The sequence below is a fragment of the Anser cygnoides genome, chromosome 10 (genome assembly GCF_040182565.1).
Source record: "Anser cygnoides isolate HZ-2024a breed goose chromosome 10, Taihu_goose_T2T_genome, whole genome shotgun sequence".
Taxonomy (NCBI): Eukaryota; Metazoa; Chordata; class Aves; order Anseriformes; family Anatidae; genus Anser; species Anser cygnoides.
Genome location: NC_089882.1, coordinates 8,585,981 through 8,606,098, shown reverse-complemented (window position 1 = coordinate 8,606,098; position 20,118 = coordinate 8,585,981). Strand labels below are relative to the sequence as shown.

The window sequence follows — 20,118 nt, the reverse complement described above, 5'->3', positions numbered from 1 at the left end:
AAGTTATTTTTAAGTGTTTAATCTGTTAACTTCCTTAATTCCTCGCCAGCTAAGGATGTGGCACGGAGCGCTCTGTTTACCACGCTTGCTGAGAGGTCTGGTTAGCAGGCTCTCCACCGAGCTCTGCAGCTGCACAGCAGCCCGTGCCGGCGTGTCTGCGGCGGTGGGTGCAGGCTGAATCAGGCTGGCCCCCTCGGAGCCGGGGCGGAGGATGAGGATCGAACCCCCATCGCCCCTTGCAGCCGCCCCAAAAGCCCTCCGGCCCTGATCGCAACTCAGCTCCTCCTCTCGTCCTCCACGCCAGCAAGGCTAGTAGTGACTCTTCACTCAAGCTGGCCGGGAAGTTGAATGCAATAATTAGATTCAGATCTGCTTTAAAGAAATGATTTCATCCATCCTCCTCTCCCCCACCAGATCAGGTCGCAGCTCGAGAAAAGTCTTCTCAAGAGCCTACAGAGTTAACGCACTTGAGTTGCAGCAGAACATTTGGAAGGGAAATCCTCAGCCAAGTGCATGTCAGTGAAAACATCCTGCCATCAACTCCCAAACGTCCAAGTCTAGGAACTGTAGCTAAATTACAAATGCTGTGGGAATTTCAGGCAAGATTCTCCTCTCAGCTACTCCGATGTAATTTCGGAATGAATCCAGATTCACAGTCTCTCCCCCTCCCAGCTGAATTTCCTGGCTTTTGTTTGCACTAACAGATGTTTGCATTTAATGTCTGTCTTTATTTGGTAACCAGTACATAGATTATTTTTCCCTTCTGTTCTATTAAAAGCCTTATCAAGTCCCTTATGTTTGCTCTCGCTGAGATGAACGACTTTGGCAGTATTTTCAACATGCAAGGCAAACTGACTCTTCAAGGAATAATTAAGCTGAATTAAACTTCATGGCAGAATGTTAAGGCATAGCATGTTTGATACATATGTTATCCTTGCATCCATCTGCAGCCTGAAACATCCAAAGGTTTGCAATAAGTCTTGAGAATTCTCTCTCCTACAGATTCCCACATGCTTGCACATACATAACTAGCCCACGGTCCACAACACGAGGTCAAGCAAATCTGGAGTGATGAAGACAGGTATAGGGATCCCCAAAATAGGTAATGCAGTGACCAAGCTCATTGAAAAAAAACTTAAATTTGAGTTTGGCAGCGTGGCAGATTTCTTTCTCCCAGCATCATAAGGACTGAAAGTCTCTTCCCCAGCTTAGGAAGAGCTGGAGAAGAAGTAACTCATTCACAAGGACCGTTTTGAGTGACAAATATACAACCGTTGCTTTTATAATACATTCACAGCCCTTTGGAAATACTTAACCACATGCAATATACAAAACCTACTTCAGAGGTTTGTGAGGTAAACACACTTCACACATTTATAAACACTGAAAAAAAAGGAAATGTATTTATTTTTCTTTAGCAGTAAGAATACACTGTAACACTATATACTCAAACATAAACCAATTGCTCAGTACACAGTCCTCATTATGAGTCTTCACCCTGGGTTTGGTTTGGCAACCTCCCCAATTATTACTTCATGGATCTGAAGGCCAGAAAGAACCAGTATGATCATATAATCCGATTCCTTACATCACACAAGGCCAAAGAACTTTACCCAACAATTTGCGTACCGAGCCCATTAACCTGGAGTTGAACCAAAAGACCATCTCTTAGGAAGCCATCCAATTGATTTAAAGACTCTCAAAAATGGAGAAAGCCTCACTTCCTCAGCAAATCATTCCGACGCAAGTTAGTCAGCAACATCAATTAAAGCAGGTATTTTAAAACATCTTTCAGATTTTTACCTCTGATAAAAAATAAAAGGAAATGCAGGGGTAAAAAAGTGTGGCGTTCTCTGAAACAAGCTAAACAAAGAGATCCTTCTTGCTAAGGTATGACAGCAGCATTACAAATCCCACTATCAGAGTTATTTATGTGTAGCAGCTGAGGAAAGCAATACAGATTTCTGGAAAGTGATACTAAGCAGGTCTGTTTAGAGTACCGTCCTTTTATCATTTGGCTTTGTACCTTCCCCTTCCTTCTGTACCACTCTGAAATTTCAGAGGAGACGTAAATCTACTGCCTTCCACCAGGCAGTATTACTCCTTTCCAACTGCTTATTTCGTTTCAGAAATAAAAAGGCAAAGCTCTAACAATTTGGTCCTTTGCCAAAGGCTAAATTAATAGCAAAAATAACAACAGGGGCTTGTGAAAATTAGATCATTTATAGACTTCGTGAGAAAGAAAAGCTGATTTGAAGGGCCTAAAAACGATATCCTGGATGGCAAATTGTATGCAAGCTTTCCATCCATAAATCAGATTTCTGAAGTTTTGGAATCCCAGTGCATGAGCTGAGCCATTACACACTGGGTTATGCAGCAATTTGGTGAGCTCAGCTCAAGTGGCAAGCAGATGGCCTCATGTCAGGGGATAGTGCCTCAACAAGAGACCCTGCTTGGAGGGAGTTACTGCACGGCGCTGCAGCCAGCAGCCCCCAGATCACGAATCCAGACTTCACATGCGGTCACACGAGCACGGAGAGGCTGCGGCAGGAGGCAGAAATCAAACAAGTTGGGTTCACACCAACTGCATGTGACACATTTGACAGGTCTGATAACTGCTGAGACACAAGCCACCCCTCCACCCAGGAGGTGGAGTGGTTACGTACCAATTAAACTGAAAGACACTCGCTAGATTCAGTGCTGATGATAGCACAGGAATACTTTGGCTCTTTGTAAGCTCTGTAGGAACACACTATACCCAAGAACCAGATCAAAGGCATCATATCTCAAATGAAAGCTAAACTTGCTTCATGCCAGGAGAGAGAGATGGATGCCAACTTTAAGCTCAGATCCTTAAACCGAATTAAGGGAATGAAGGAGTTCTTCTGCTTTGCATATTTTAACACTGCCTAATGGAAAAGCAGGAATGGTGCCAACTCATTTCAGTCAATTCTGTCCTTGATTTAAGTAATAGGAATGTACTTTTAGCCAACTGATCAAGGTTATCTTGGAGTAATTCAGAGCCTTTCAAGTCATGAGGGGACACCGGCATTTTCCACTATGAGGAGGTGCCCAACCATTGCAGCTACAAAGGGGCAGGACACCTGCCTGCAGCTGTACGCTCCAAGGCCATGCACAATGGAAGACATCACTTGAACTGCTCAGGCTCTTTGCTGGATGCCATATTAGCTATTAGCACTTCCCCTTCCCAGGAACTTGGGAGGTATCACGCATACCTCAGCAAAATTCCTTCTTGGTGTGCATTACAAGCAGACACATGCAAAAATAATTTTAGAAATCCACACTCTTAAGGTACTAAGAAGTCTGATATTATGTCTTAATTCCCTTCGGCAGTGTCCCCAGCCTGAGATCCTTGGTGGCAGATGTACAAGGGTTCTCAGGTGTCTAACACTTCTGCAGGCACCTAAACTACTGAAGTTAGCAACTTCAAAGTTTCTGCAGACCTAGCCTTGCAATCACCAATCACTCTCTCTCTCTCAAAGAAAAAAGTTGAAAGAGACCATAAAAATGGGTCTGGAATGAGTTCCCTGAAAGATTAAGACATGAATAGTCTCTGGCTTTAAGAGAAAAGAAATAACCAGAACAGTGCCAGGAGAAAAAAAGAAAAATCAATAAAGAAAAGGTAAAATTATATACTCCTGTAACAGTATGAGACAATGGTTGAAATCCAAATGCAAGCAATGAAGATAAACAAAATATTTTTACTCAGTACGTGACTAACCTGTGGAATTCAGTGACAAAAGTTACCACTGACCATAAGTTTTCAATGGTTAGGCAAGAGATGAAGTGTTAGTGAGACAAACGAGTACAATCACAAAAATAACAAAGCCATAAAAGAGTTTCTGCCTTCCTCCATCAGCAGGAATGCAACAGTGACAATGGTAGACTTCAATGTGCATTTCTGGTAGAAGCATCTTATTCTGTAACTATTTTCATGGCTGCTCATCCTGATATTTCCACAGGCAGTACGGAAGCACTGCTCACCGTATTTATCTGTGACAGGACACCACCCAATGGACCCTTCATATTAATCACAGCTATAATCATTTTTCATTGGGGTTCTGCTGACATGCAGGCCAAAAGGTGATATTTCAAATCAGTTAACATTCGCTAAATCCTGGGCAGCTCCACTCCAGCCAGATGCTGGAACCCAGACTGGCAAAGAAGTGACTTTTAAGACTCTGGAGACATTTACACAGACTTGGCTGTGCTGACAGACGGACATTATGGTTGCCTACTTTGAATCACTCCATAAAATTAAGTATCAGAGAAATGATCTGCACTAGAGTTTGCAGATTTCTAATCAGCCTGCAAGCATTATCTTGTGCCCTGCGCGTACAAGCTGTATTAGAACAGCACATTTATCACACACGATCTCACAAATCTCAACTCCAGATGTTTCTTAATTAAGGTATCAAGCCTGATAGCGAAATCTGAAGAGCTAGCAGAAGCGGGTGTGACACACGAAACTGAGCAGCGGTTACATCCACCCCACAAACAACAGCAGAAAGACAAAAGTAATGAGGCCGCAGCAACTCACAGGTGGAGGGCACGGACACTGGAAGATGCAGGTCCCAGGGAGGGAATGGTGGTCAGCTCATTGTTGTTCAGTCGCCTGCAACAAGAAGAAATTAATCGTTTAGGCAAGGAGCCTACAAGGAGGTGTGCATGAGCTGGGCATCTGTCTTCACTGACCCACCGGGAACACCAGCTTTTTGGCAGAGGTCTCCATCTCAAGGGGTTTATCTGCATCTGAGTCTCACATCTTCATTCCAACTGTTTAATAACTAAATGACAGCTTCCACAACCATTCCCACAACACCTTATTTATCCAAACAAGACTTCGCATCCCCACCACCACCAACTCCATGCCCGGCCAGGCCGCAGGGGTGACATGGCGGCCCTCAGGCTGCACCGCCTCCTCCCTGTGCCAGGCCTGGCTCTGGAAATCCCACAGGGGCTGCACCACAGAGCTGGCCACAAACATGCAAAAACTGGCACTGGGCACCAAAATGCCACCAAAACCAGGTTACCTGCTCCAGCCAGCCCCCGGCAGCCCCACAGGACTAATAGCAATTGCAGACTGGCCCCGCTCCTGGAAACGCGGTTACAAAAATGTCCCCCTCAATGGCCTAATGTTTGAAGTGTTTTTCTGACTGAAAACAGATCCTCGCCATGTGACCGGCTCTTCCTTGGTTTAAAGAGCCCTTGTTTGTACGGTGAATTAGTCAATTAATTACTGTAACAGTCGCTTGTCTGGCTGCTTGAAAATTACCTAATTTCTTAGCCATCCTGCTGCCCCCCCACCTCCCGCCTCCACATGCTGAAGCCATTAAACCCAAGCCCCTGCCAGGCCGAGCTGGGCAGGGTGGCAGCTCCCTGGGCCCCCAGCTGAGCTGATCGGCAGGGTCTTGCCATGTCTCTGCCCTCTGCTCCTCTTAAAACTATTCCCTTCCCCTGCACAGGGAAGGCTCAAAAGCACCCCGATACTTGCAGACCATGCTCCCCAGCCACCCCTTCCCAGGAAATCCTCAAAAATCACATCCAGATGCATCCAACCACAAAGCAAGAGCAGAGGAATGTGGTGCAGCTGAGGGGTGCTAAGCCCTGGGCATGAGCTGGGGAAATCCTAAATTCTGGTCTTGTTTGGGGATTTTTTTTTTTGGCACTTAAAAAATATCTTTGGCAGGTAGGAGAGGGCAGTGATGCATCTATGGCAGAACTTCCTCCTGACTCCTCTGAGAGCAGGCGCCGCATTTGATTTCATAAGGAGTTCCAGGTACTGCTGGGATAAAAGCTTTTCTCAGCCTCAGCTCTGCCTCTGACATTACACCCCTACCTTAAAACATAAGGGAAAAGAGCTGGAGGCATTGCAATACAGCAAGGAGCTCTACTTTGCAACTAAAAGCTCATTGTTACTGATATCATAGAAAGGTCTAGAGCTTTCAACAGTGCAAAGCTGGCTGGAAAAAGCATTGAGACGCATATTTTACATTAACATCCAGCCCAGCTCCTTTCTGAAAGCCGCACAAGGGGAAGGAGAATTGGGCCCACCCTCCCACAGCCTGGGCCAGCTCTGGTTATGCAGCTCTAACACCAACCAGGATCTAACAAGTGTCCAAACCTTCCTGTGACGTAAGTGGGATCTTCAACTATCAGTGTCCTATCTCAGTTAAACAGCGCAGTCAGAAAGCAGCTCTCCCACCTCATTTTCTCTTGGCTTACAGTCACCAGTTGCTGATGCAGAGGAGACAGCCAAGCTCTGTATTTCTCTGGGATTTCCCTTTCCTCTTCCCCCTTCCCCCACGTTAAGAGCAACAAAATAGTAAAAACAAAGAACAGAACAACCAGGCTCAACAAAATTAAACATTCTCCTTTCTCCTTTGAGGACACAAACCTGCTGCCCCTGGATAGCAAGGGAAGGTAGGAGGGGGCCACCTGTATAAAATATTTAGCCCAGTTGCCAGGCTGGTGTCAAGCTGAAACAGAGCCTGTTCAAAAATAGCACAGCTCTCCAGAGCTTTCAGTGAAAGGCACTTTAGAAAATAAAAGGTGAGTTGTTTGTAGAGGAATTTTAGCACAGTTACTACCTCTTTGTTACAAAATGAGCTTGGAAAACCTGAGAGTCGTGTAGCTATCACTCTCAAGGATCCCATAAGACCTGAGGAAACCCCACAAAGGACAAGAGGGCTGCTCCACAGCAACATCCCCCTCCTATCCTTGCAGCCAAGGCACATGATAGGGGTGTCTTTAAAAGGGAACCGTGGAAGGGACACGGGAGAAAGTACAGATGTCCTGAATGAGGGAGGTAACATCACGCTGCAGCCCCTTCTACCTGAGCTTCCCTCAGCACACAGCTACGTATTCCTGAGTATATGGGATCTTGCTGTTGATATCACTTTGAGCTACTGAATTGCCTCTTACACAAAGTAAGAGTTCTAAGGAAAAAAAAAGCTTCTAAAAACAATAAAAAAGCCAGTTGCCTATGTACTGTTATTGCTTTATTACAATCTTAGCAAATCAAAACAGAGCATCCAAGATAAGCTATGAGGTTTAGATCTCCAGTTTTCCCTGAATTTTACGAAAATGTCTGCAAACAAAAGGTTTCCAAAATATATGGCACTAATTATTCACACACACACAGAGCTTTGAGCCCCATCTGTAATGCTTAGGAATCACGGGCTCCATGTTTGAAGCATCATGGGAGGTTTCAGGTCTTATCAATGCATCTATTATTTGGGGCAATCTCATTCCCTGAGGGTGACTTGGTTTGCCCAGCACAGCGCGCACAGCAAAACACTGACTTGCTCTCAAGACATGCCACAGCATGATGCTTATTTCATGAATGTTTGTAAAGTGCTTAAAAACTCAGAAAGAGATGCTCTGGCAGTACAGATGTGGTTCTCCTTGTGAAACGCAGTTTATTTCAGTGGTCTGTGGTTTAGCTGTTATTCAAAAGCAACCAAGATTGGTAGATAGGGCTTTTAACAGAGCTTCTCCCTCACACTTTCCAGAGCCTGCCTTCCAGGCTTTGCTCCAGACCTCTGCCTCCCTTTCTGTCTCCCATTTGACTGCTCCCTTTCCCTCCTATTCACTTATCCGCTGCCTCCCTTTTCCCTAACCCTGCCTCTCAAACAGCAAGCTGCTGTTATCTGCACCATCACTCTTCAGGCTGCGTTGCCTATCTCCCCCAAACCCTGACATTTTTCATGTTCAGTGCAGAGCCCACCCTGCCCTCAATGCATGCAGCACTTTGTGCACGGGGGCTTCCCTACCAGAAGCCATACAAATCTCCCAGCTTCGTGCTCCCAGTCACACACCTGCAGGCACTTCCACAAATAAAAGCTATTGCTAAGCCACAATCATGTTAGGATAACTCTAAAGTCTCATGGGATCAGGGCTGTGATTCTATTCTCTAAGCACAGAGCAATTTAAGGCTTTCCGCAGTTTAAAGAAGACAGGTCCCATAGGCAACGATTTGCTCACCTACATCACTTTCTTCTCCCTCCCCTCCTGCTCTCTGAGGCAATCACAACAAGCTGACCTCCGAGCACTGCGCTCGCTCCCCATGCATATTCCTCGTTTTGTCACGATCCCCAGCAAGTCCCTGCTGTTTGTTTAAGCAGGGGAGCCGCACGCAATCAGGCAGGTGGAGATACATTGCATTAATCCCCACAGTCCAATCCTGCAGGCATTAGTCAGGCAGAGCTCCCACTGCTGCAGACTGCTTTGCCTATTTAAGGATCACAGTATCTGGCCCCTCCGCAAGCCCCAGAGCCAACACTTAATGAAAACAGACAAAGGACAAGAGAAAATGAACGATATTCACAGAGCACAGCATTGTTTCTGAAAGGAAATGTTTTTTCAGTTTCCCATGAGGCATCAGTAGCTCTTCAAACACAGCCCAAACCTCAAGTATGCCAGCAATTCAACATTCAAATGAGAGCTCATTACCTCAACCCACCGCTTACAATTTTAGTCACTTTCGTTTTTCAGAACCCAAAATCAGAGCTCCAGAAATTGCTGCAAATAGCTGACAAGCACAGCAGCCCTGCGAGCACAACTGCCGAGCATTTACACAGGTCAGGAGGCAGGACACCCTGCCATTCATTCCCCAGGCAAGATTTCCTTCCACCAGCCAGCCTTCTGGCTGTTGCAGCCAGCCTTCACTGGCTCCTTCTCTTCCCCCACCACAGCAGAAGACAGCTCTGCTGTTTTAGGCTGTCCTAGCAGACTTCAAACAGAATTTGTCCTGGTTCCAAAAGGAATACAAATGTCTAAGAAAGGAGGAGACACAGTTAAGTGCTTTGTTATCCACTACACTACACCTTTGTTTCCTGGGAGATTTGGGTTAGGTTGGCATCAGATATCACAATCCAGGCTGTTCTGCCTTGCTTCAGGGTTATCCTTTCAGCAAGGAGCTTTGTATGTATGTACAGGTGTGTTAGCTGAACTGCTCCCTCAGAGCGTTGCACAAGACAGAGGGAAGCAAACACCAGTGATTTCCAATAACAGCTACGCTGCTTTAATTGGCTGTTGTGTTTGTTAATTGATTACTTTTTAAAAAGCAGTACAGGTACAACATAAAAAAACTCCACACCAAGCCAGATGTGCTCAATCAAATTGGCTAAAGGCAGATACCATCTTGGGAAACTATATACAGTTTCCTGCTGTCCCATAAGCTGCCCTTGCAAAATAAAACTAAAGCCTTACACTTAAATACTTACACTTCCTGCAGGTTCAACAGCTCTGCAAAGGCAGAAGGATCAATCTCCGTCAACTTGTTGTAGCTCAGGTTTCTGTTAAAGTAAGAGAGAACAGGATGAGCATCATGCAGTCGCTGTACTCAGCAAAACACACTCATCATAATTATTCTGGATTGCACTGAGAATTGGTAGGTTGTGTTTTTGTTTTTTTTTTTTAAGAGTACTTAAACACAGTAGGGCGGCACTTTTCTGCTGAATATGAGTTACTTCAGTTCTGTGATCAGAATGTTATTTAGCTTGCCCTAAGCTTTATGCTCTTTTGCATTAGTGTGGTGTTAATTTGTCTTTATATTACACAATTACATTATCATCCTTCTGTTGGTTATTCACAACCACACAACTAATTACAGATGAATAGGATATTTCCTGACAAATTGAAGTCTGAACTGAAACAATCAAAAAAAGCTTATCCTAAATAGTTTACAGACATAATTATACAGAGTGTTTTTATGTACCACTGTGTATCACATACAAACAAAACACACACATAGGTAGGTACACTTCCTATGTGTCAACGTAAATATATTTTACATTTTCTAACAAGCTGTCATTAGTATGCCACTAACGGTGATAACAGCTTTCAGCTGGTCACTGTACTACAGGTTTTGTTCCTCAACAACTCCAACCATTTCTAACTGCAGACAGCCCACATCTAGATCACATTGTAGCACCTTGCTGAGGCACAGGTTGTATTATCTGGAAACAACCTGCTGGGAGAGCAACTATTTAACGTGCTTCTGGAAGGAACGCGCTGCAAGGGTGGCTGGGGAGAGCAAACCGACAAAATAATGCTGAAAGTGGCAAGAAAGCAACGCCAAAAGCAAGACCTTTGCTGTGCTCTGCTGCAACAGCCAAGTCCCCTCCAAGAGGCACCCTGTCAGCACACCACACACAGGTCAAACCTGCACTTGGGGACTTACCGGGAGAGCACAGATCAATTAAAGACCAAGTGACTAATGATGCGGAAATTAACAAGTGTCCTAATTAACGTGATGTATGCAGGGTTGGCATGTTACTGTGAGTGTGTAATCTAAAGAGGGAGGAGGCAAATTGATGGGCGGTAGCGAGGAAAGCAACCGCAAGGAGTTGCGAGGAAATTGTGAGGGGGACCTGCTTTAATTTCATCCTGCTCCACACCCTGCTCTAGGATATTATCCTGGGTAAAACTCAACCCTCCTGTCTCCTCTGCAGCGAGGTTACACCCTCTTATTGCACCTCTGAACACGACCCAAAAGATTCATGGCCTGATTTTAGATAAGCCCTCAAACATTCAGCTGCTTATTCAAACCACCAAGCCAGTCTGACTGGAAAACTGGCCAATCTTCCCCGGTTTGTGTATTTTCTCTGCTTTAAAGCTGTGCCTACAGTACCCAAAGCGGGCCTGGAGCCTGAACAGGCCCCAAGTCACCAGGGCCCCACCGACGGGCAAGAGAGCAGCTGCCATAGCACAGGGACCTCCTGCCTGACATACTCCATTGCACCCCGCAGAGGAAAATTCAGGCCTACAGCAACGCAAAGAGGAATTCAGACCCACAGTGACACTTCCAAGCACCAAGACTTGAAAGATCACCAACTTTATGTGCTTAGCAGGAAGTGATAAACGCCTCTTTTGAGCTAAAAAGCAGTTATTGATCACCTGCCCTTCTACAACGCGTTTTATGGGAAGTCCTCGAAGCATTCCCTTCACACGGTAATTGTCTGCATGCACTGTTCCCCATCACTTCAGAAATACCCAAGACTGCTCCTTGCATCTTACCCGAAATGTACCACTTTTTTTGGCCAATATCTGCCGTGAAAGAAAGCTCTAGTAATCAACAGCTCAGGATTCCTTTAGCAGAATCTAGGCCTAAAGCAACATCGGAGTGTAAAACCTAACCAAGCATCTAGTTTTAAAATATGCTGTCCTATGAGCCCCTACCGTCTTTTAAAACACTCAAGAGACCTTTAAATCAATACCAGCCTACAGCAGATATCCATTTCACTATGAACTCAAAGGCATTTGTCTAAATAAAAGTCAAACTGCAGTTTAAACTCGGAGCGCGTTTGAAAGCCAAGTCCATATTCATAGTACAATTACGAATTAAAGTGCAATTTGCCCACAGATTACATTACTACTATTTTGTTTTTTTAAACCACACAGCAAAATCAGGTTGGAGCTTGTCCTGTCTAATATACAGACAAAAAAAGAAAATATAACAAGTAATGTCCTATAGGCTCAACGCAGTAGGAATAAAGCAGACACAGAAATATTAGTGACGTACTATAAGAGGGAAAATACAGCCATGGTGCTAGCGTGGTCATAACTGTCTGAATCCATCTGTTTTAATGTATTTCTATGCCTACTATAGCTGCAAATCTTTGCATTTTTTAAGGTAAAATATCCTCAAAACACTCCCCCACAATAAGCTCAGAGGCTATTTCACTACCCAAGCACTGAGGATCACAGGCACCAAACTGATCAGCTGCACACTAGTCAAAGGGAACAGATCCCTGGCTTAGGCAATGCTCAAACACTGAGTGATGCTGACGTGACCTTCAAAAGCTCAAAAGTGAAAAAACAAAAGTCTTAGCAGATTAAAGGATTTCATGGCCATGGTCTAACATCTTCCAAAGCAACTTTCTGATTATTGTTGTTGCTATTTGAGAAGTTTGAACATCAAAGCCATTGCACAAGCAGCCAGCTTTTCAGAGAGCACAGCAGTATTTTGCCTACTCCAACAGACTCTCTTGCTTGCTTGCTACAGAAATACAGGTGAAGTCCACCTTGTACGCCCGAGTCTTCAGTTTGCCCCATGCTACCCACTCCAATTTCTATCTGTCCTCACCAAACGTATAACATGCCATTCAAAAAATCGGTGGGGAAAATGAAACACAGAAATACAGTGTCAGTGCAAAATAAACCTGAGACTTGAAAATAGATAGATACACCAAAACAAACAGTTTATTCCATTTCTGAGACTTGCTGTATTTTAACTTGCATTAAAATGCCCAGCAATTTGTCGCCTGCAGCATTAGCAAGCAAGGGATGTGTTTCCCAGAACCCAGATCCCCTCGCTAGACAGTATTTGGCATGCCAGTCACAGCATGCAAATTGAAGAAAGAATTAACGTGCTCTGATAGATCATTGGGACCAGGAGTCAGGAAACCTCAGTCTGCTCCTGGCTCTCTTAATCTCCTGCTGTGTGACCGGGTCATGTCACATCACCTCTCCAGAGCTTTTGTTTCCACAGCCACCCTTTGTCTGTCTTGTCTATTTAGACTGTAAATAAAATTGAGGTAGGTATTGTCTTGGTTTGCCCGATGCTGATGAAATGAGGTCTCAGTCTTGGTTGCGTTCCAGTAATGCAAATACAGAAGGGAACTCGAAACTTGAGGTCATGGGTGCACGCGGCGCTCCCCCACCGCAAAGCACAGGTCCCAAATGCATGGCAGCACACGGAGCATAGCAGGGGCTGTAACGTCCCCACCGGATCAGCTTCTCCACACCAAGCAGCCCAGCAGCGTAGGCTGGATGGAGGTGCTGAGCTTGGGGCATGGCTGTCCCATCACTGGAAACGGTCACACTTCTGTTCTGCCATAGTGCAATGCTCCTTCTCGTGGAGCCTCCTGATCTGACAGATACTCCACTACCTCAGTTGCGCAGCAGTGCAACAGCTCTCGTGGAGCAAACACTTCTGCCATCAGTGTTTTAGTGTCTTCTGCAGAGCCCTAGAAACCCGGAGCCCAAACCCTATTCTATCCCAGGGTAGGGCTCTCCCTAAACCAGATGGTCATCTCTTCGAAGCGGCAGTTTGCAAAGCATCATCATCTACAGTGTTTTACAGCAGCTTTACAGGAGAAATGAGCTTTGGTGTGTGGTCAGCACCTGCACCCGAAGAGGGTTAGCAATGCCTAAATGCAGAAGCACACCTGTACAGATAGCAGTCTGCTGCTGTCCTGCCTGCTTCTCTGCACGGACACAGTTCTGTTCAATTACTCGTGGGAAGGAATTTTGACCTCTCCAAGGCAGCTTCAGGGAAGCATCCTACAGAGGTCAGAAGCTTCTGCAGATAACAAAGACAGCGCAGAGCCACCAGCTTGAGCAGTTCCTAATGGGCAGCTTGTTTCCCTACCCCTCATTTGAACAGAAGCTAGTGTAATGTGGTTTTTATTAAGGCATATTTTGATTTAGTGGCACGAGAAGTGTTCTGCACCTTATTTACCCATTACATACACTAAGTCTTCCTTGTATAGGCTAATCCAAGAGTGTAGGGTTTTCCCCCTCCTGTCAGTAAGATGCCCCTGATGAGGAACCAAGAGCATGTTATATCAATATGGGAAGGGCCCTCTGCCATCTGTTTTATCCATTCCAGTCTCTAATTAAATAAGAAAGCAGTGTTTGTCTTTATTTGGCATTACGAAAGTGGCACTGTGGATCACTGAGCACGGCAGAGACTCAAAGGAAAGCCTTATTAAGTAACCAGGTACAGGGCCTGCCTTTACACCACTTCCCAAAAGTCACAGTGCTGTCTCAGAGCGAGCCGTGCTTGCCAAGGAGGGGATCGGTCAGCTCGCTGACCCACGGGATGCCGATCCCGGCTCCCCAGGCAAGGCGCGGGGCACACCGGGAGGTCACGAACAAGTTTTAGCTCTGCGTTGGGAACCTGCCCAGCGTGGAGCGAGGCACCTCTCTCTGGAGAACAGAGGTGTCTGGCTGGCTCGCCAGACAAAGGACTCAGACTCGTGGCTCCTGGTCGCGGCTCACCACGATGATGGCTGAGTTCTGCTCGGGGAGGCGGAGGCTTCCGACCCGCACATCAAACCCCTGCATCTGTCAGCGTGGAAGATTATGTCAAAAGCGTTTCTGCACCTTTTGATGACAGGCAGGGGGGAGAAAAAGGAGGATGGCTCGAAGTTCTGCCGCTGCCAACTGCGGCTTTCGTTAAACACTTTGTCAACCATTGTCATAACACAACTTTTCACTGCTCCTGCACAAAAGGGAGCCGAGGGCCCTGAACAATCGAGCCCTGCAATAGAAATTCCTCTGGCTAATCTGTCGAAAGATAGCTGCCTAGTCCGCAGCTCGCTGAATAGGCACCAGCCTCTTCCCACATGTTTGTGGAGGGCTCTACAGCCCCGGCATGGAGGCCCCGTGCACACTTGATTGGGTATGAAAAGCATGGCAGCAGCTGAGTAAGCCTGGAGATTGGGGCCAGGGGAACACGTCGCCTGTGCAACAAGTATACAGCTGTGCATGGAAGAAAGCACGCTTGAATTTCTCTTTTAAACAAGCTTTTGACTCCCAGAGAGATAGCGGAGTCCTCCTAAGCAGTGACATGCAAGGCTTAACACTGAGGCACAAAGCCATCAAAGGGACTGCAAGGGTTCGGTCAGTTGTACAGACTGTAAGGACAGAAAGGAGCGGCTTTAGGGTTTTTTTTTTTCCCCTCCCGTGCACACGAGAAGTCCCAAACCTACTCCTTTGGGGCAAGAGCAGCTGAACAGCTACTGCAGCCATCGCCAGCTGCCACAGCCAGTCCTGCGTGCCCTTCGAATCCATCTGCTGAGCTGGTGGAAAACCACAGCTTCTTGCACCCCCGGCTGGCTCATCGCCCTCACTCACCCCTGTCCCACCACTCCCAAACTCAGCTCAGCAAGCCTGGGGCACCCATGGCTGCGGTGAGCTGAGCTCCTGGGGATTTCTTTCGCAGCAGGAGCCCTGCCTGTGCAAGGCAGGAAACATCCCAGCCGGCTGCTGCAGGCGCTTTGGAGGGGAGAGAGGGACCCCGGAGGAGCAGGGAAGGATGAGCAGCCCTCACGGGCAAAGATCTCCCCATCAGACAGATCCTGCCAGCAGCTGAGGCTTTGCTTGTGCCCGAGCTCAAATCCGCAGCAGATTAGCTCGGGTTGATAGCACACTCATATAAGGGGCTTTATGTGCAGAAGGGAGTCAACTTAAGGGCAACCCTCAAGCCATAATATGAGCTAATTTGACAGTGAAGACAAACTTTGAGAGGTCATCCAGACACCCAGAAAGCTGCAGCATGAATCACTCGCTCCCAGCCATGACTAACAATGCCGTCTGAAGGAAATTCCTGCAGCATGATTACCGAAGAATCAATACCACGCCGATCCCAGCAGATGCATGCAGACATTAATGCAAAGAATACTAATTAAAACCACATCACCGAGACCCATTGTATCAGTCTGCAGTTTAATTTAACTTGTGGTTGAGATAGCTCCCTAATTCCTCCAGCCATCTTTGAATAACTTCTAATACCATCTTCAGCCCTGGCTCCTGCACGAAGTGCTGGGTAGCACCAAGCCGCAGCTGGGCTTTCTAAGGCTCCTACCAGGAGGATTCCTGTTCTTATCCATCTCTTAAAAGGGCAGCGTCAGGTTATTTCAGGCCCTGTTCAGTTTATACAAATATGTTTTGACAAAACCTATGATCTTATTTCTTCCTATTTTAATAACCTTAGCAAAACAAGAAAAAAAATTGGCTTTGCTTGGAAGACTGTCTCCTCAAAACACCCCAAATGTTTTAATTTTTTCCCCAAAGAAAAGAAGATCAGCTTCAACTTTCCCTCTATAATTGCACATATTGCACTGTGCTTGCGTATCTATGTGCAAAGCCCTTGGTAACAGGTGTCTGCAGACCTCTTGCTATGCCCCAGCGAGAGCAGGAGAACAGCAAGGACACTCATTTAACCAGTCCACTTGATGAGAGCTCTCATTATTTCAACCACTCCACATTCAAAAAAAAAAATAATAAAGTGAGATTTCAAGAAGCAAAGCAATTTGAAAGTCATCCAAAGCCATCAATGGCAGAGCGAGGACGGGGAGCAGCTGCTGCCGGGACAGGGACAGCACCTTCCTCTCCCTGCAGCCAGCGGGGTCCCGAACCAGCAGAAGAGGGCACACCATGGCAAGCACGAAGGAGGTGTGACAGCATTCAGTTTTCTCTGCTTCTGAAAAAAATAATAGCAGCAGCCACGCTGCCTGCAGTGACTAAGGCTACAAAAGCTCCCGTTATGGCTGCATATTCCTCTGCCCTGAACCAGACAGCCCAGTCACAGGCAGTATTGTGCGCAGGGAACCAGGGATGCTGCACGGCTTAGAGCAGTGTTTAATTGCAGCAATTCTTCACCTTATTTGCTGCTGTTAAGCTGCACTGACTGAAGGAGACAGGTTCTCTCCAAAACATGTTGAGCCATCAGCTGCAAGAATTGCCTCAAGGCAAAAAAAAAAAAATTCAAAGGGGCCAGGAGCATCTAAATAAAAACAAACGTATTAAATTTAACATAAAACAATCCAGGTTTGCCACCTGTGGCAGGTACAGCAGTTGGAAGGAAAATCAGGATGTGGAAGTTTTTAAACCCACAAATCAGCTCCACCCTTAATCTGCCCAGATCCCCATAGTGTTTGTTCTGGGTTCGTTGTTTTGTTTAATTAATCCGCTGCTTACTCTCGTGAGAAAGACGCGTCCCAAAACCCAAACTGGGGGGCAAGTCCCTCGCTCCTCTGTACCGGGGGGATGGAGGCCCCGCTTGGACACACGCAAACCCAGCAGCTCCCGCTTCCACCACCGCTGTGTCTCCTAGGGAAAAATCGATAAAGGCCACGACTCCTGCACGAGCATTTTCAATTAAGGTTCCCCACTGTGTATTCAACATACTAAACCAATTTATCGAGGATTAACAACTCTATAATTTACTGTATGCCTACCTTACAGCAACTGCTAAGCCTCCATTAACCGACAATAACGCACAAGAGCTGCATTGATAAATCAGCGCTAAGTGCTATTTACTGCTTCGGGTATTGCTACTCCTGCAAAGCAAATATTTTCACCTAAAAGTCGTGCAATTTTTCACCAGTACTTGCAGCAGATAAACCTCGTCAAACCTTTGGCTTTTTTGGGTGCCTGGAAAGACCCGCAGCACCACGCTCAGCGCCTGGCAGCCCGAGCCTCCCGCTGCATGACCATGCAAAATCCTGCTGTGGGCTGCAGGTCGAGCACAGATGGAAAAGAGATAATTCAGAAACTCCCTGAGCACTGTTGAGAAGTTTCCACAGTTTAAGAAAACATCCGAGGCCAACAATCATTCAATAATATCCAATAACCCATATTTTTAAGATACATTTCCTACCAAAACACAGAATCGTAACGTGCTCTGAAACCACGTGAATCCCTGAAGAACGCAGCCATGTCCATAAATGTTTCTGGTAAGCTCAGAAAAAGTTTTTCCAGCGCTCCACCACCACAGTTTGTCCATCAGAAGTGTTATTCAAACACATCCCTGGGCACAGCTCTCGTGCTGCCAACAGCACCCCAGCTGCTGGGGAGGGCAAGCACCGAACCCATGCTGAAATTTTGGTGTGCAGCCAGCACTGCCCCTCTGCAGAGCCCCTCATCCTGGTACCCCAGCCACCGGTGCCACCAGCTGCCACCAAAAAGCCACCCCGGCTGGCACAGAGCCTGTGCCCCAGCCCAGTCAATTGTTAGTGGTGTGGGAGGGCTGTGACCTCCCCGCAGCGTGTACCCAGCACTTGGTTCCCTCACCATTCTTATTAACAGTTAATCAGGAAGGGCCAACCTCCCCCCAAAAAACACATTCGCTTGGAAGCGGCACAAAGGAATGTTTGTGTGCTGGTTAAAACTAGTCAGGCAAAGAGCAGGGGGGAAAAAAGCCTTAGAAAAACAGCGGGAGGGTTTCTACTGCAGCCAAAACCTCTCCAACACTGCTGTGCATCACCTCCCTAGAACAGCAGAAGGGTGCAAGAGCAGCAAGGCGCCCATCTCCCAGAGATGGGGGGGTGGCTCTCACACGTGGCTATGCCACGGTCCCACTAGTGACGCTCCCTCCTTCATGTGCTCAGCAGCCACCAGTGCAGCTGCTGCATGGCCAGCTCAAAAGTATGCACGCTGCGACTTGGGTTTCCAGCCATCTCCTTACATCTGCTGCAATGTGCACAAGCTGACCGCAGCCGAAGCAGCCAGCCTGGCAAACCACCTCCGAGTATCAAGGCCATCAGTCCATCCCCAGTTCCCACCTGGTGGCAATGACCGAGGTCCCAAGACACTCAGCCAACTCTGCAGCTTCCTACCATGGGGTAAATCCCCTCCGACCGCAGCCGCTATCCCCCTGCGATGGGAATCACCGCGCTGCCCTCCGTGCTGTGCCCACCACACGGGGTTTCAGTTTGAAACCAAACCCAGCGAGGACATTCCCTCAAGCTTTCAATGCATGGGCTGTAAGACAGAGGTTGACTGACTCCAGAGATCCTGCACACGAAGAGGCACGCATATAACCCCAAAGCCCCATGTCCAGGACTGGTTACCCACGCCGGCAGCACAGGGGGTTGCATGGCCAGCTCTACTCCCCCTGAGGCATGAAGAACATACGGAAGTCAGCTCCCCATTTTCAGTTTAAAAATAGCTGCTTTGTAATAGCGAGCGGCATTTTAAGGGCAAAATATGCACATTTTAAGCTAAAAAACGCCTAAGTTGGCCATCCTAGCTGGAGATGTGTGGTTAACACAGGCATCCACCCTCCTCTCTCGAGTAATCAATGTCCAATCATAATGCACTCTCATTCCAAGCACTTTTATATTGCCAATAAAGCACCAAGCAATTTAATGGATTTCTAACCCCAAATTGAGTCAGTTGGATGCAGTACAGCTTCCAATTTGTTCAGCCTTAGAGGAAGCCCTGGAACAAAACGCTAGAAATAAAACCACATGCACTGATAACATTACAGAAATAGATGCACGAAGCAGCAAATGTTCTGCCCCTTTATTTTATCTGACCTCCAACCTGTTTTAATTGACCTCCAAGATGGAAAGGCTGCATTTAAAAGGAACCATTTCCACCTAGATCAAGAGAAACGAAAGCCAAGCTATATATAACGCGTTTGCTGCAAAACAAGGCAAATAAATCTACCCAACTACCTTTCGCTTGACAATGAAAAGCCAGAAGAGACTTTCAAGTTAATTTACTCCGTATTTTACGTCCTAAGCGGAGCTATTTTCTAGATAAACTTGCTCTCTCTGCACACGGCCTGAACGCAGCACTGACAGCTTCCTTCACCCCCCCAAACCACAAAGTGCAGCACTCGATGGCAGGCAGCTGCGGCAGCAGCAAGGGGCTGAAGCCGCACATCGCAGAGGCGGTGGTGTGATTGGGAAGTTTGCAAATTGGGGTCCACAGCACATCTCCTGCTGGGAGAAGAGCCTGCCCCAGTGCTAAGAGCAGGGCCATCTATCAGCACCGGCATTCACACTTTTCCCTAACCCCTTCAATAGTGCTTACTGCTGGGACAGCAGCAGGATACCTGTGAGGATTTCGGAGCAGAACAGCACAAAATGGTGTTTTCTCAAACAACTTGCACATGTATGTGACTTCCAGGATGTGCATTTACAGGTGCATGTACCACTGCACAGACACGTACACATCTGTAGGAATGCAGAGATCACACATCCATGGTTAGGTACACAGACAAAAGCTTTATCAGAGACTGGGACAGCTGTACAGCTTATGACAGTTGTGAAGAGCACTAATACATCTTCATTACACTCAGCCCCAGCAAACAATGCCACATCCTTTACAAATGCGTTATTTAAAGAAATGTTTGAGAGCTTTACAGTTTTTATCAGTGCTGTCTTTCAACTCCTTTCACTTACAAAGCCAGACTTCATTAACGCAACTCAAACAGTAGAAAGACTGAGAAAAAGGCAAAAATTACAGCCAATAAAATTTTAGAAAGTCCTTCCCACTGGAACCTGGTATCTCAGGACATCCCAGGATTAACAGACACCTCGATTTCCACAGGCTGCAGCGTGTGGCTTCCCA

The 20,118-nt window shown here is 46.7% G+C and overlaps 1 protein-coding gene across 1 annotated transcript in view; it reads right to left on the bottom strand.

Annotated features, from left to right (window-relative positions):
* Nucleotides 1-20,118, bottom strand: part of LRIG1 (leucine rich repeats and immunoglobulin like domains 1) — an 87,578-nt gene that overhangs the window by 45,437 nt on the left and 22,023 nt on the right. Inside the window, exons 2-3 of the mRNA XM_048074790.2 lie at nt 9,249-9,320; nt 4,562-4,636 (exon numbers count right to left, since the gene is read on the bottom strand). Of these exons, the coding sequence (XP_047930747.2) occupies nt 4,562-4,636; nt 9,249-9,320 (147 nt within the window). The remainder of the gene's footprint in view (nt 1-4,561; nt 4,637-9,248; nt 9,321-20,118) is intronic.